Here is a 16,999-nt window from a genome sequence, read left to right on the forward strand (position 1 = left end):
ACTATAGTTGCTTACAACAATGTCAGACAGCTATTTTCAAAACGGGAAAATGTCCAAATTATCTTTTGGCACAAAACCTGATGGGAATTAATAAAGGTTAGTTTTAAACAATCGTGTTTTTTTTTTAATTTTGACGATTGTGGCGGGAAAATTCCGTTCCTAATTGGTACCACCCGAATACCCTTTGAAAAAAGCGAGCAAGGGTGATGAAAGAAAATGGTTCGACGATTTCAAAAAAATTAAACAAAACGCTGGTGGGGGATTTTCAGTTTGCAGGAATTTTTTTTTTTGCTCACTGCTTGTGAAGGAATTTTTTTTCGGTTGATACCCTCTGCACGAATTTTTTTGTTTTGTTTTCCAGAAAAAAAAAAAACTTTAAATAAAGGATTTTTCAAAAAAGTTGTACTTTGTGGGCTTGGAATGATTACCTTTAACCCCTGAGGCAATATCTAAAAATTACAGCATAATGGTCAAAACTAAACAAAAACAACACTTTGTGGTATTGATAATGAGCCACAGAGCATATTGTGGTGAATAAAGTGAACACTTGCCCTTCAATCTAGATGCTCCTACAAGCGTTTAACAGGACTTCTTGAAAATTACTCAGTTTTTTAAATTTTGTAACCATAAAGCACTCTGTGGCCCAACGAATAAAACTACAAAGCGCTTTATGGATAAGCAGATATGCTGGAAGCGTTTTACTGAAAAAAATCGTTTTTTTTTCAAAACTAATTGACCTATTGCTCGTGATTATTGGGTTTACTATCAGTTACAAACACAAAACAAAATACTGAGTTGTAGTAAGGGTAAATTCCAGCCACGACACAAAATGTGGGGTTGGTTTGTTGTTCATACAAAACAAACTTCTACAAAAAAATTTAGATTTTCAAAACATTAAAAAGGCCATTTTGGGGCATTCTGGAAGAAATTTTCTGTCATTAAAATACTATTAAAGCTATTTTCTATAATAATTTCTTAATCTCCTTCTGCAAGAATTTTTTTTTCTTCCGTCTCAGCTTGCAAGAATCTCTTTTTCGGGCATTTTGGCTTGCACGAATTTTTTTTTTGTATTTTCCCCAACCCCCCCCCCCCCATCACTTTTCTAATGGTCCGTCCCTTAGGGGTGAAAATTCGCTTAAATGGCTTCCACAAACCGAGATTCTCGTACGTTTTCGCGTTTTTGATAGGAGACCAACGCCAACAACCCCTTCCCCCCCCCCCCCCCTCCCGAATTGATTTCAGTATCGATGTGCGAGGTGCGAACAAGTGTTCTTGGGGCCTCGAAAGCTCGCAGGCATCACTGTAAATCTCCACTCATTGCAATTTCACTGATTCCTGGCGCCACATTTTCGTCCAACAAACTCGTCCGAAAACAGTAAAGCCTTTCAAACTCTTTGAAAACTGTAGGATGATCATTAGAGATGATTTTCTTTAAGAGAGGAGATGGGCACCATATTTTGAGCCTCGAACGGACCAAAACGTAGCTAGAATGCGCTGAGAAGTATAAAGTCGTATACTGAAATATCCCGGTGGTTAATAAAAATAACTTTAAAGGGAGGACAGGCCGTTACGAAGAAGTGCTTTAAATCGAACCATGGCAGTGTACTAATTTTTGGTTTGCACTATCTTGAATATATGCTCACGTGATGTGATTGAAGTAAACATTTGGTCCACTAAACTAAGATATTGTAAAGGTCATAATTGAGAAAACAACTGAGATGAAAACTCAGAAAGAAGCGTGGCAATGAAAGCAGGCCAGTAACTGTAACTACCACCAATGAATGAAAAACTGAAAAATGTCCTCCTCTGCCTAGAAAGGCTACTTCATAGGTATTCAGCGAAATGGTAAAATAAAATAGATTAAAATGGCAAAACACAATACAAAAATGAAATGAAAAAATGAAAATAGGAATAGCTGATCGAGGTCGCAGTTGTGGCATCAACTAATAAGCGCATCGGAATTGCCTTTCTAGCTTTCTTTTAAAGGGAAGGAAGAGTTTTCATTTACATGCAAAAGAAAGCCATCCATGCACTTGTATCAAAAATTGTGCACGAGTCTTCACCTTGAAAAGGAAGCTACAGGCAATTTGAGACAGAAAGTTTGCATGGCCAACAGACCATGCGGGCTTATTATGCCTCTTTCCGTTTTTTTTTTTTTTTTTTTTTTTTTTTTCATGTTTTTATCCTATACCGGTATATGAACTGTCAGAATTTAAGGGCCGTGAGGTACATCTCAGAAGCATGTAGCTGCCCGAGTACGATGGGATGCCCGGGTAACATTTGGAGATATAAAAAATTCCGCCCAGAATTTACCGGTCTGAAAAGTAGTAGTTCCTTCTCGTTTATAGCCAAATACAGTAAAATGTTTGACATTAAAACCTTTATTGAAGCTGAAAAGGGAGAAAGTCCTTGCTTATTCCAAAACAAGAGGCAATTAAATCTTACGCTGTCTAAGAAATTTCCTACTTTAGGAATTTTGAGCCACAAGAATTTGAAATATGCCTTGAACATCGTATATCGGCAGGAATTATGAAATGATTTTCACTTAAAATCTCTAAGTACTGACACTGCCAGAGTTTATTTCCTTTATTTCTAACTATTTACGCACAAGACTATTTCGTTCACTTATTCATAGTGTTCCGGAAAAGAAAAAAAGAGCCTTTCAATCACACCCTCAGTGGTTTCAACGAAGGTTTTTCACTAAACATGAACATTGTTCCCTTCCTTCGAGCACTCACGGTTGCCTGGAAATAAATGGATGACTTTACCACCAGTGCCGTCCAGTCCAACATGAAGAAACTTTTCTAAGACTGCAACGGTCAGCTGGGCCATGTGTATCAGTTTAGTATTCTGAACATTATTGCCAATCATTGAAAACGATCCCAACACTTCACCATCAGCACGAACACAACAACCAGCTGTCCACAGAGAGTTGGGAATCACAATATTCGGCGAGTTGCTTATACGTTTTATAGGACCAGGTGGTACAGTCGCCACTGGCTGTCCGTCTCTAATTTGAATACGAACCTCTGAGATGCCAGTGAGGAGGTACAATGTACCGTCTTTTACACGGCATGTGTTTGTGGCATATGTTCGTATCCGCCTTTCATACTTAGCCCACTGGCCTGAGTTAAATGCTGCATATTGTGGAACGGCATTTGTGAAAGTGAAAGTGGAACGGAGGTGATCCTTGCTGAACGAGAAAGTTCCTGCGGGAAGCAGGTGACCTTTGTGAATGAAACGCACTCCACGATACATCTTTGTGCTTCCTTGGTTGTTTTTGGGAATACCTTTTATGAAAGGATGAAAGGGATAACATGAATTATGGAGTGTGCTTGAGTGTAAAGAAGTTGCTTTGCGGAAAAGTTGAGTAACATAGCTAATGAACTTTACGAGCAGTATAGCCACACTGTTACACCATTTCCGGCTTAATAAATTACTCATGCAGTTAAGGACGGTGCCTACTAATACAGAAGTATTTTTGCGCGGTTAATGACTATGCGGGGAAAGCAGATCTTAGCAAGGGCTATTGGAATCCAAAAAGAAAATTGGGGGCAACCACGCGTCTTTTGAGATAATTAAGCAACAATAATACTAAACAGCTGTAAAATATAAAGAAATCTATGGCGTTTTTTTTTTTTTCGAATTAAAGCTTTATTATCTCTGAAAAATGCATGGCTACCCCCAATTTTCTTTTTGGACACCAAGAGCGCTTGCTAAGATCTGCTTTCTCCGCATAGTTTTAAACCGCACAAAAATATCCCGGTATTAGTAGGGACAACCCATAGGAAACCCAAGTATCTCGAGATGCGCAGAGCATATACGCAGTGACAAAAGTAGGCACCGTCCTTAAAAGACATTTTTCTCTAAGCCAAACATACTTGATGATTTTAGCAATCTTAAGTTATAGGATTTGCAACTTTGCTTGTTAAGTAGGGAAGCTGGAAATAGGGCTGAAATATTTCAAAGCCCGGAGTTCTTTGGAGCGTATTCAGTTCAGCGGAACTGAACGAGTTCGTTCGTTTTTGTTTTTTTTCAGTTCGAGGGAGGGCTAGTTATTGGAGGGTAATTTTTGTTTCAAACTCACTTGACACACTATTCCACTGATGCATATAAAAGATAACCCTGACATCTCATGCGCTAATATTTGGGCGTCTTTGTCTTCGGACGGAATTTAGTGCCCGAGATGTGGAAGTGGGCCGGGGCGCTTATATTCGGAATTTTTCACCATACTGATCTACAAACGGAGCATATAAGGTTAAATGGACTAATCCGTTTTAAGATTTCATTTCATAATCCGTATTTCAAAATCTAAATCCTGATTTCCCAATCGAATGCACCTACGAGACTACGACAATACCTTTATTCTGGTACCATCCACCAGTCCTGTTTACAGCTCCAAACTGACTCGCTTGTTCCTTCGTAACATAGTATGCTGAATAGATTGGGATTCCGTAGTCAAGATCAAACAGGGTGGCATAAACGTGAACAAGTTGTTTAGGAGGGCTCTGGCAGATGTAACGGATATTGCTGGCGTTTCTTCGGAAACCAGTTGGTGGCTTGCTGTTAATGAAGAAATTTACATAGCAGCTGCTGATAGCTCCAGAGACTACCGATCTTCGAGACCTGGGCTCATGGACACCTGATACCGATAAAATATAAAATATATCAGTTAGCAAGGAATGTATTCACGAATTATTGATGATAATACTTTGCCGTTTGAAGCTAAATGATCGTACAGCCGTCCGACCACATTCTATTTGGTACAATGTAAAGGGAAATAACTCACCATTTGGATTCAAGTCAACTGAAACGAACAGGGACAATAGTAAAACTGCCGAGAAGTTCATCACAAACCTTTAGGCAAAGAGGAAACTGAAATTCATAACACAATAGCACATCAGAGGGAATCATGGTTTGTTAGTGTTACCTGTAATTGATAAAAAAGAAACAAACAAAAAACAAAAAAACAGTTGTTTGTTACCGGTGGAGATTTCCTCCTTAAGTCATAAATGAATGTTCGATAATATAAACAAATTATGAAGAAAACTTGAACTGCGGACAAATTATTGCAACTTCAATGTTTCTGAGGTATACAATTTAATAATAAACTAGTGCTTGCATTTAGACAAGGTGTTATGAAACGCACGCGGTTGTCAACAGCCAGCACAAAAAAGGTTCTTCCAATATGGCATTTAATAACAGCAAAAACGCAAAATAAATGCTTTTTCAGTTTCCGGTTAAACGAAATATAGAAATGTAGGGGTGAATAACGATTAGGGAATTCTAACCGTAAATTGTTCGCAAAACGGGAGAAATCAACGTTATGTGATGTGATTACCGTGCATACGAATAACTCCAGGCGTCCTTTTCAGGTTTGTTCTCAGTTCCTTCCCTAGTTGTTCAAAGAGGCTGTAACTAAGGTTTATCCAGTAGATAAGTAATACACGAGTCGAACTAATACATTTATTCGATGGATAGTGTCTTATTGGCTGGAGAAGTTTTTTTTAGCTCTTTGAACAACTGTAGTCTTCTGTTTACATTCAAGAAAAATAGCTTAAAACTATCTGAAGTGCTTCTAAAACACAGCATTTAAAAACATCTGCCGTGCGAAACAATAAAGGTGTTTGAATTCTAAAAGTCCATCGATATCTGGCTGGCATTTACATAGGGGAACAAAGGAAAGCTTTGTCTAGTTTTGGCTAGACTGCTTTGCAATTACAAAAGCTAAGGTTTCTCCCTCGATATTTTGCAATGCCCCAACGGAAAATTCGAGAGAGAAAAGTACTGCAAGTAACCTCGTTCCCAGTCCTTAAGGCGTAACCGAGCTTGGTTATGAGGGCTTAGGACCGAGCACGATACCGCGCGATCGGGGCGTTTTTTGAGTCTCTGTTTTCTGATGGAGAAAATTTGCTTTCCAGTGAAGAATCATCACTTGTTTTGCACATGTGATCAAGGTACATTCCGAGGTTTTTGAGATCGATGTGAGTGGAATTTTACCTTAAAAACAAAACGTATAGCGGCTATTTTTTTAACGTGAAGATTCGCTGTTGTCATTCGCTTTGATTAAATCATCTGACGCATCATCGTTCACCATTGAAAGCTTTTGAATTTTATAATGCATTGGCTTTTTGTATCTGTCGTCAGTTGAAAATGATGAGAGAAACCTTTCGGAAGCAATCCTTGAAGGTATGTTCGGTAGAAAAGGAATCTCACCAGCGGAAAACCCAAGTAAAAAAATTCGAACTCCCCCTACCCCCGTCCACACACACTCACACCCCCGCTACGTATTGAACGGCCCACTGAGACAAAAAAACACCCCTTATTAGTCGGCTAATAAGGGTGGGGTGGAAGGGGGAGGGGGAGGGAGAAGGAGGTGCAATTTAGACAGTAAAGGTAAACCAATTTCCAATTACCTTTTATTTAAAAGTAATGCTTTATACTTCGACGGCATCTTTGCTAAATAATTCTATAGTATTTTTCCGAGTTGAGGACTTCGTGATTTGCCCGACCACGATTCCTTCCAGTTTCCCTGAAAAATTATTGGATTCAGCCCCCACGCACACAGACAGAAAATGAAATGTCAATTCTATTACACCATTAGTAAATAATTTATTTCGTCAGGTTAAGAAACTTCCTTATAGAAGGAAAACGTCTTCGTTTATAATTAATAAGGGTCTTACCATTAAGTAATAAATTAAATACCCTGATAGATGTCCTTTATCTAACTTGATTTTTGTAAAAGTTCCTGCTGTGTTGACAATTTTTGGTGCCTTTTTTGTTTTCATTTTTAAACACAGCTTTCAATGTCACATACAAATTAACCTTTTTAAAATGTCTTGATCTTCCCATTGTCTTATTCAGTTTGTTGTACATTTGTGTTTTCAGTTGAACAAAAACAACAAATTATGTTTGTTCTATAATGTTGTTTGTAGCTGTTCGAGTCGATTTGAGCCAGTTCTTTCAACTGAGTTATGCGTGGAAAAGTGCATCTCAATTACTCTCTTAAATGTTTCCTTGAATCGTCTGTTTCTTATGGCATATACAATAGGATTAACAACAGAGGCTAAACACACACTGAACATTAAGAACTCTTGCGCTAGGCCAGGAATCGAGACACTAAATATAACAACGATACCAGTAATTGCTGTCGGAAACCAACAAAGTCCAAATAAACCAATAACAATGAACATTGTTTTGGCGATGTGTATATCTTCTCCGAACAATGCACGGCTGTTAGTCGCTCGTGTGGGGTTGCTGAGTTGTCTGGTCTTCATTTGTCGTCTGTGTTGACTGACCGTGCGATATATCCCAATATAACAACCTATTATTATGATGATATTTGCGTATAACGTCAAGTAGACCAGAATCCTTGATATCTTACTGGCGCTTTCGGGTTTTTTATCAATAGAACAAACAGCATTGTATGGATTAAAGACGTATCTTCCTAAACCGTAAAACGGTCGAGATGCGAATAGAATGGCGTAGCACCAAATCGCTATCAGCATGAAGCAAACTTTTTTCTTTGTGTAGACTTTTCTGTACATCGTTCTGTGCCGTATCATGATAAACCTATTGATACTTATTGCTGTCATAGTGACAAGGGTTGCGATTAGAACGGCACCAAACATAAATCCCTGTAGCTCACAGCCGCGCATGCCCAGTTTCCATTCGCCCTGTATGAATGTCGAAGTGGTCAGCGGTAGTACAGTCGTTGAAAACAGAAAGTCGGTCACTGCTAGATTCACAACAAACACGTTGGGTATTGTTCGCAACGACTTCTCCTTCCAGACTGCGATGAATACGAGTGAATTACCACACGCCCCGAACAGCACCAAGGAACATGTGACGAGAATTTCAACTGTCTCTTGGAATGATCCGCGGGGCGGCAGGGAAAATTGTGAGGTTGTTGAATGATTCATTCTTGAATTTAAGTACAGTCTGAGGAAATACAATAAGAACAAAGAATTAGTGCAACGGGTATTCTCTCACTTGCGTGACTGGAGGAAATTCTTAAAAGTGTGTCCATTACCCGAAAGCCGTAGAACTGTTCACCACTGATAAAAGTGACAGTATTGTGGCCAGAAACAAACAACGCAGTAGCGTGAAGCAGGGATGGCGCAGTGGTGAGAGCACTCGCCTCCCACCAATGTGGCCCGGGTTCGATTCCCGGACTCGGCGTCATATGTGGGTTGAGTTTGTTGTTGGTTCTCGTCCTTGCTCCGAGGGTTTTTCTCCGGGTTCTCCGGTTTTCCTCCCTCCACAAAAACCAACATTTCCAAATTCCAATTCGACCTGGAAACAGTGGAGAGAAGAGCCACCCCATGGATTCACACTGAAATTCCCATTTATTTTTTTTTTTTATTTATTTTATTTATTTAAATAAAAATACGATTTTCATTGAGTTTTGACATAATGCTGATTTAAGAAAAAGAAGTACTGGCGTTCATTTATGCCCCTTCGTTAGGCGCTAATGACTGTCGTGGAGAGGGGAACTTTACATGAACGTATTAAACAGGCTTAACAAAATTACCGAGACACGACGCGCGTTCCAAAGATATGCGTCATCATATAAGCCAGGAATAGTTTTTTTCTATAGGTTTTCAGTTGTAATTACAGACTTCTATTATTTTTCAAACAATCGTTAGCCGAGTTCTCTTGGAGTGGTTCATGTGATTAGTCCGGTGTGAGCTTTGAAATACTTCAGTGCTTCCCTCCGTACTAGATAGTCGGAGTGGTATTTGGTCGGGTCCGATTTTTCATCTTTAAAGGTACAGACAGATATGAAAATTTGTGTGAAGTGAGCAGTGCACGTAGCCGAGGATCAGATCGCGTGTTTACTTTTCCGACTCATCCGATCAAAGTTCGGGAACAGTGAATACTTCCACTGTTTTTACGAGAGTGGAGTTATTAAATTTCCTAGAAGAAAAAGCCATCTATACGTCTGTTTTAAAATTTAAAAATGTAGCATTCTCGCAACGTGGTATAGAAATACAGGGGAAAATATGGAACACCATTGATGATAAAACACGAAAAATCAAAGCATTACATTTGTATAAGAGAAAAATGAAAAAAAAATATATATATATTCCTGACAAATCAGCAGTTGCAAAATTTTCCCTCTAATTAAGTACAATGTTCTATTTTATTGCTTCGTTGATTATTTTCTTGAAATCTTGACTAGTAATAATACCAGATGTGTAAATATGAATATAAGAATATATGAATATTGTCAACAATTCTATTTCTCATCATTAAAACTATTTTTAGTTGATAATAATTATCTAGCTAAGCTGCAGTTGACCTCAATCTAAAGGGATCTATAACTTCAAGCATTTTCTTGCTATTATATAGACACCCTAATCACTATTTTATTTAGTATTGTATAGTTATCATGAACAACAATGTATTAGTGATGGAAGCAATAAATAAAATAAATAAATTAAAAAAGAATCTAACCGGAAAAGGTTCGGCGACGTTATGCACGTCATTTCCGGTCTTCGTCCATTAACGCGAGTTCGAATCGCACGACAAGAATCTTCTCGGGTATTCTAACAAAAAGAGAGATCGAACTTTATTCTGGGGAAATATCTTAAACTAATGTATTTTAAATTAAAATTTTGTTTTGGGTCTAGAATTGACGCACAAAGAACTTTATGCTGCCTTCGCATTTCAACAACATCTTCACACACCTAGTCCAAATAAAATATTTTCTCTGCATATTAAGGTCATCGGTACCGGATAATACGGTAAGTCACCGGCGATAGAATAACAGACTAGAATCCAAGATAGTCACGAATTACGTTCGTAAGTCGATCGGTGAGTAGATTTATAAGAAAATGATATCGACAACAATTGCTTATAATGAAACAATGAAGCGAAATAATAACAATAAAAGAGAAATTTTCGAGAGAGTTTGAACCGCAGTCGTTCTTGTAAAATGTGTCCAGCTCAAGGAGACATTAGTCACGAACGGCCGCCATTACGCTGAAACTGATCGATTGTCGGTTGTTCGAATTGCAATGCACAAATCGAAATAAAAACTAATCTACGTGAGTAAATCAAGAGAACGTACTAAGTACATTCTGAGCATATAACATTAAACAAACGCAAAGGCATGCAACGACTCTGTAGCATACAAATGAAATCATTCTAGAAGTTCGCACTAATATTGTAATCGCGTAGAAAAGTAAAACGAAAGTGGTCCCTGAATCAATTAATGCTTAGTATTTCAAGACATAACAGCAGCCGAGAACAACATTAGCCTTCCTCGGATAAAAAGCCGCGTACCAATAAATGTAGCCATAACAAATGAAGCAAATCAATACTTGAAAAACAAACAAATTAAACACTCACTTTGGTTCGCACACGCACCAGTGTTGATACGATTGAACTAAACTTGATGTAGATGAGCACCAACTTTTACGAGGTGCAGATAGAATGTTGAATGCGGCCAAATGTGGAGTAGTAGTCAACACCGTAAACGAGCTGGAGTTTACTGGATAATTATAACTGAGAAATCGTGCTGTAATTAACCTGGAGGTTCACGTATTTCGCATACGGACATATTTGTCTCCCACGCAGGTCGTTTTCAGGGGCCGGGTCATTGTGGTCGTGTGGGGAGGATTAGGTAATGCGATAAGAAAACGATCGAGTGGGAAGCCAATACGGACATTGTGGTATAGGGCTGGACAACCGCAGTAAGTTAGTCACTGAAAGCAAGATATAACGTACAAAAAAAAATGTGAAACTATGGTTCACCTGAGTCTCCTACTTTCAAGGGAGACGTTAAAAAACACTAGCACGCTAACTTACTTAGTTCATTGCGGCAGTGATCCTATGTGATAATGAGGCTGATTCACTTAGTACGAATATTCTGTGCTGTCTGTTTCATGTTATCACTGAAATCATGTTTATGAAAGGATTACCGCACTGACAAGTAAAGTTCGACGTTTGAATCAATTAGGTTCGACAGATTTGTATTTGGGTGGACCCGGTCAGTTGTTGAAAGCCCGATTAAGCTAATCCTGAGTTAACGTGAACTCTAATTCGAGTTTGAATAACTAATCAATAAGAATTCTTCCAAAATATCTTTTGCCCTCAGTTTTGAATTAGACTTTCCTTTACCGTTAGTTTTAAAATTAGCAAGGGATTAGCGTTAATCGGCTTTCGAACAACCGTGGGCTCAGGTTAAATTGAAAACATAACGTTTGAAACAACAAAGACATATTGTTGATTCGATATGTGAAAAATAAAATACTATAGGAATGCAAATACTTGTTGAAAATTACGAACATTTTCATCTAACCCTAAGTTAATTTTTAGTTCTTTTTTTTGAAAGTAAAAAAGGATTGCTGAATCTCGATTCTTGTGGTCAGGATAGGTGATTTCGATTTTAGTTGCTTGTTTTGACGGTAAATAATTTGTTCAGTTATCGAACGTGGTGTCGGAAATAGTTGGCAGTTATAAAATGCAGTCGCGCTTATTACTACGTAGTTATTTTGAACCTTTGACTAAAGGGAAATATAGTCATCGGTATTTTGAACGACGGGATAAAGTATCTGCATACATAAAAGGCGTGAAAGGAAAACCTTTTTGAGTTAACTTTGCGCTAAACATTTTACATGAGAAAAACAGAAATGGATGTAATAAATAAACAAACAAACAAACAAACAAACAAAAAACAAATAAATAAATAAATAAATAAATAAATAGATAAATACAATAAAAGTGAAAATTGTCAAATACTTGTGAAATGTTCGTGGCTAGTCTGATGCGGCGTTTCGTCTCGGCCAAGAGACTCTTCAGAGACCTTCAGAATTTATAGGCAAACTCGTTGAGCATCACGCTCAAAATCCCGTTCGCAAAATTCAAGATGTTAGCAGTCTGGCCCTCTATCGCAGAAGGATTCCCAACCGCACGTACACGAGTTGAGATTTATACAATAAAAGTGAAAAATTGTCAAATACTTGTGAAATGTTCGTGGTTAGTCTGATGCGGCGTTTCGTCTCGGCCAAGAGACTCTTCAGAGACCTTTAGAATTATAGGCAAACTCGTTGAGCATCACGCTCAAAATCCCGTTCGCAAAATTCAAGATGTTAGCAGTCTGGCCCTCTATCGCAGAAGGATTCCCAACCGCACGTACACCAGTTGAAATTTATTTAATAAATAAATCAGTTCCGGTTTTCTGTGATTTCCGTTCCACTATTGTTCTCAGTCACGATAAGCCTTACATGTAAATTCAAAATGAAAGCTTTGCGAATTAAATACAGGCTTACCCGAGTGACGCTAACCAGAATTTATTTAGTTAAGGCATCAATCTTTGAACAGTTTCTCGTGTTCCAAAAGTCAAGTTAACCAAAACACGCAGTTCAGCTTTAGAAGGACTGATTATAACGCCGGAAGTTACAGTTTTTGTGGTTAGTGCCTGCCCTACTCCCAGTTTTCGAATAACAATTGCTCAAGTCTTATGACTTTTCGGACAGTTGGATTATTCAGTTTATTTGGGTAACGGAAGTTTCACAAAGTTTTTGGGAAAACAGTTCTGCATAATAAGTGTAATAAGTGACGTTTGAATTCAATGATTTTCGTAACATTGTTATCAACAAACACTATATGTAATTTTCAGCTCTCTCTCTCTCTCTCTCTCTCTCTCTCTCTCTCTCTCTCTCTCTCTCTCTCTCTGTTAGAGAACAAAAAATGCAGTTCTACAGTGTCGTAAATCGCACAAACGAAGTAAATCGGCTAAACATACTACTGAATGACCTCCTAACATCGAATACCAGCTCTTTCCAATAACAGAAAGTTCATGGACGCCATCACTTTCCTTTGAAGACCTCAAGAGAAACAGTTTTGGGCGCCCTATCCTTCCTTCAAGTGTCATTGTTATAGACTAAAAACTCCCAGAGCTATGGAGGGATACGTAATCCGCTCTTCTCCTTTACTCGGGTTACAGAAGACGAAAAAAAAAATCGCTGTCTAGATAGGGTTAACACAGGATTGTCCTGGTCGGCTACATTCATCAAATCAATTCAAGTTGTTATATTCTTTAAAAGATTCAACATCAAAAGAGACCATCGATATACCACAAAAATTGATTTATCAAAAGAGACCATCGATTAACCAGAAAAATTGATTCCGAAAAAGTATTGCGAGCTCGGTATTCTCCGATATTAATTCCATTTTGAATTTGTCACAAGTGAGGTCACTCATGTGAAAATACTGAGCGGTACTGAGTAAATCTGAATAACTTTGTTCCAAGATATAGGAAATGTGCTGAAAAGTTAGGTTATATTTGACTCGAGCAGCAGTGGGGGACAAATAAACAATAACCGATAATGATTAATGGCCACATCTTGTAATTAGACAAGAGAAAATCAGAAAAATCAGATCGTGGTTTGATTTCCATTTCGTTTAAGGATTTAAACTGAAACTGTTTTACTCATTACCGTTTTCATAAATTCTTAAATTAAAAGAGCTATGTCAGTATTGTTAAACTAAATTTGTCACACGAAAAGCTATTGATATCAGCCTCTATTTGTAAGGTCACATCCAGAATTGTACTGCCAATGATTCATCAAGTGAAATGCCTAATGCAATTTGTGCATCACATGAAAGTTGTCACGAGTTTAATATTTCGATTTTCTTTCTCTACTGGCACACTTTACTTTGAGAATGGTAAATTCGAACACCTTGCAGAATCGATTACTATCTGTACCAGTATATCCGACTCGATAGGAGTGAATCCTATAAATTGCTCAGCTGAACCGTTTTTTTTTCTTACTGTGGCCAACATCTCGAATTTTTTTGCGACTTTACGACATGTGTTATTTTTGGATGGCGAGGGGAAGGTGAAGATCCGCGTCTCAAAAAAGTAAAACCGTCTTCTGATTGAAGCCGAGTTTGAGAACACTCACTGTCACACTGAGCGGGAGCAAGAAAACTAAACTGGACTGACCATAAATCTAAAGCTTAATCATCTCTCTGATACTGACTAGAGAATTCACGCTACGTAGAGTTCATTTCACGAGTGTGAAAAAAATACTGCCACTTCAAATTTCTTGCTGCCAGAAAAGCAGCTGATCAACGACGACCGAAGGAATGAATTCGCCTTAAAAAATCATTCTCTTACTTGGCATTAAAATGAGACACTGACCTCTCAGTAGGACGAAGCGTTTCTTTTAAAAGGAGTAGACTTTGGAAACAACGAAGCCTCACAAACTGGCCTTGCTTGGTTTGCTTAATCGATTGCTCTAATACCTGTCATGCAGACAACAGCAGGAAATTAAAAAAGGGGGAAGAGGCAGTTGCTCGTTGGCCAGAAGTGACAACATTTGCTTCCCAAAATGAAAAGACAGATAAAATGGAGTAATTTGACAACTTTTAATTTGACGTAAAAGTAACATGTCCTTTGCATGTCATGTACGTTATATGACAATTATGCTTGTCTTGCTCAGATTAGCATTGATTGAAAATAGCGTATTATGCGTTTTGTCACTATTCACTTCCGCGACACAAGATTAAGAATCTTTTTTCGGAATATTTCTGGCAAAATATTATTGGTGAAAAAGTGTGTATGACAGAATTTTTTTTTCGTTCGTTTGATGAAATTTTCACTTAGTATTTTCACTTAGTGTGTTCCCTTTATTTTCGACAGACGTACAAAAGCGTCAAATTTTAGTTGGGTCGTGACGTCAATACAGAATCGGTTTCTCTATTGGTTCGTTGCAGAGGAAGAAAACTGTGTTGGCGAAATTATGAATGGGATTATTGAATACTCAGAATGAAACTACTGAGGAATAAAAAAACCGCAAAAGTATAGCGATCCTGTGTTGCGCGGTACTGTATCCTACCGCAAGTGTAGTTTCATATTGGCGAATTTGACGTTTCTATAAGCCTCAAATGACGGAAGAAAACTTGAAATTCTTTTCCAACGTTCATATGATAACAACTTGAAGCGTCGTGAAGATTTGATCAAGTAAATAACAAAAAAAAAAAGTTCTGTCATGTACCCTTTAAGGTCTCTTGAAGAAAATAAGAACAAAGTAATCAGTGTCCACAATATGTCGCTAAGAAAGCAATTCATCGATAGAACTAGTACTGTTACTGACAGACATTTCAGGTTTCAAGATCTTCGATGATGTATTCATTTTCGTCGTTTAATTTCTTTTCAATTATAGAACACCGAGTGATTAGTGCGCTGCCGATTACAAGTAATATGAAAACAAATAAAACAGATTGGATCCCTAGGTGGGATCGAACTCGGGATTCTCGTTTGTCCCGGCAATGCAGCGCCCAACCTCAAAACCGCAATCTACTAACTGTTCGATAAATAGAAGAGTAAGAAACTGAATTTCAATCCCATTACAGTACTGTAATCTCCCTCGTTGTCTTTCCTCCATAACTTGAAACACATACATTGCTATCTCCAAAAGCTTTCTTTTTTCTAAATAACGGAAGCTGTGTTTGTGTCTGTTAATAACCGGAGAAAACGCAACAACGAATGAAAAGGACACAATGAGTGCGCTCTTATATTTTCAATCAACCTGCTAAGGCCGTTCAAGTGGCCTGGTGTTATTGAATATTCTTAGAAGGTAACACCTGCTACTTTTTACCTTAAAGCTGAAGGAGAGACACGTGGACGTTTGTTAGAAGACTCAGAGTAGCTTATACTGATTCTTAAAAGGAAAGCGAAATCGTCGACTTTCCAGATGACTTGCCTTCTTAAATTATGGCGTGCCAGTTGTTAAGTCACACACCTTTCGATTTTGATCATGATTGGTTGCTTTTTTTTGTTCCTCTCGTGCAAGCGTTGTCGAGCAGAGGGAAATATGTTTCCTGTGTAGATCAAGCAAGGGAGACCATTTGAATGCAAAGTCGAGAGAGACGGTTAGTTATAAACGGCGAAACATGTTCTTCCAGCAAGATCCATGTTGGACGAAAATATTTGCTCGTTTTGCCAGCTGAGGTGGCTTAAAATCCGACAAAACGAAAAAACCGAACTATCTTCAATCACAGATTTTATGAAATACTGCATTCCTTTCGTTTACTCTGCTTTCCATTTAAAGCACAACAACAGGTCGTACGTAAGTTCTAATCTGACTAGAAACACGTGGAAACTGAACCCTGCAAATTCAATCACTCGATCATATGCACATTAGTTAATATGCATATCAGTGTTGGGTTTGTTCGAGACGAGCGAGTGTTAAACCGATCGGAAACAAATCCTGAGATTCTAGTATCACAGGATAAGGCTTTTAAGTGTTAGAAGCGAATAAAAGCATAACAACAATAATGTCATTTTTATGGTCTGTACTCTTATAGACAATAGACTCAATAGCTGAGAGCCAATCAGCTAGCGCACGGAAATTTTGATAGTTATAGTAAATTGATGTCAAAGCCCTAATGGTCGTTTTTAGGTTTTCTGGACACGTTTATATCGGTTCCCTAAAATCCTATACGACGTTGCTTTAGAACACGCGTAGAAGATTTCAGGCCCGAACTCCATGAAAACATAATTGTATCAGAACATTCAGTTACGGTTTAATTAGGCTAATCTTTGAGGTACACGAAAGGGGGTGGGGATATTTTTGTTTTGTTTACTAAAAAGGGTACTATACCCTCTTGGTAAAAGTTCTAAGGGAAAGGGCAAAGGGTTGAACTCCGGGCGGAAACGTAAATGCACATTTCTAAACTGGATATTCAAAGGCCTCTTTTCCCTGTCTATCCTTGTTGAGGTGTAGTTTGATGTTTAAGGTGATGAAGCAGGTAGATCCAAGGTGTATTCAGCATTGGTGGAGTCTGAATTTTTTTTTTGTCATTGTTTATGTCTGATGGAGTTGCTAAAATGAAGACCTTAGGAGAGGAATCATTAAAAAAAAAATGAAGTAGACGTATGACCAAATGTATAGACTAAGATCAAACTTCCTTGAGATGGATACAGTAAGCTGTCAGCAATAGTCCGCGACAAACTCTAAACGTGATGCACCTTTTCTTTCGA

General features: G+C 38.1%; 2 protein-coding genes across 4 annotated transcripts; both read right to left on the minus strand.

The window, feature by feature from the left end:
- Positions 1-2,460: 2,460 nt before the first annotated feature.
- On the minus strand, positions 2,461-5,903 carry LOC146462301 (uncharacterized). 2 transcript variants are annotated; one of them, XM_085085868.1, is made up of 4 exons: positions 5,342-5,903; positions 4,790-4,857; positions 4,361-4,642; positions 2,461-3,290 (listed from the first exon to the last, which is right to left on the minus strand). In XM_085085868.1, the coding sequence occupies exons 2-4, from the start codon at positions 4,848-4,850 to the stop codon at positions 2,701-2,703; spliced, it is 933 nt and encodes a 310-aa protein (XP_084941994.1). In that variant the 5' UTR covers positions 4,851-4,857; positions 5,342-5,903; the 3' UTR covers positions 2,461-2,700. The 2 variants fall into 2 exon arrangements, with proteins under 2 accessions (XP_084941994.1, XP_084941993.1); XM_085085867.1 differs by having other exon boundaries at positions 4,790-5,903.
- Positions 5,904-6,587: 684 nt separating this feature from the next.
- Positions 6,588-10,597, minus strand: LOC146462302 (rhodopsin, GQ-coupled-like). 2 transcript variants are annotated; one of them, XM_085085845.1, is made up of 2 exons: positions 10,357-10,597; positions 6,588-7,941 (listed from the first exon to the last, which is right to left on the minus strand). In XM_085085845.1, the coding sequence occupies exon 2, from the start codon at positions 7,920-7,922 to the stop codon at positions 6,918-6,920; it is 1,005 nt and encodes a 334-aa protein (XP_084941971.1). In that variant the 5' UTR covers positions 7,923-7,941; positions 10,357-10,597; the 3' UTR covers positions 6,588-6,917. The 2 variants fall into 2 exon arrangements, with proteins under 2 accessions (XP_084941971.1, XP_084941972.1); XM_085085846.1 differs by lacking the exon at positions 10,357-10,597 and adding an exon at positions 8,033-8,306.
- Positions 10,598-16,999: the final 6,402 nt, after the last annotated feature.

The sequence above is a fragment of the Pavona decussata genome, unplaced genomic scaffold (genome assembly GCF_977016875.1).
Source record: "Pavona decussata unplaced genomic scaffold, jaPavDecu1.1 SCAFFOLD_190, whole genome shotgun sequence".
NCBI classification, from domain to species: Eukaryota; Metazoa; Cnidaria; class Anthozoa; order Scleractinia; family Agariciidae; genus Pavona; species Pavona decussata.

Bases quoted from the DNA above. Each gene is read 5' to 3' on its own strand.
- LOC146462301 (XM_085085868.1), bottom strand. From the start codon at position 4,850: ATGAACTTCTCGGCAGTTTTACTATTGTCCCTGTTCGTTTCAGTTGAC. The intron at 4,643-4,789 runs GTGAGTTATTTC...TATCGGTATCAG, and splicing joins AGTTGACTTGAATCCAAATG to GTGTCCATGAGCCCAGGTCT. The intron at 3,291-4,360 runs GTATTGTCGTAG...CTTTCATAAAAG, and splicing joins TGGATGGTACCAGAATAAAG to GTATTCCCAAAAACAACCAA.
- LOC146462302 (XM_085085845.1), bottom strand. From the start codon at position 7,922: ATGAATCATTCAACAACCTCACAATTTTCCCTGCCGCCCCGCGGATCA.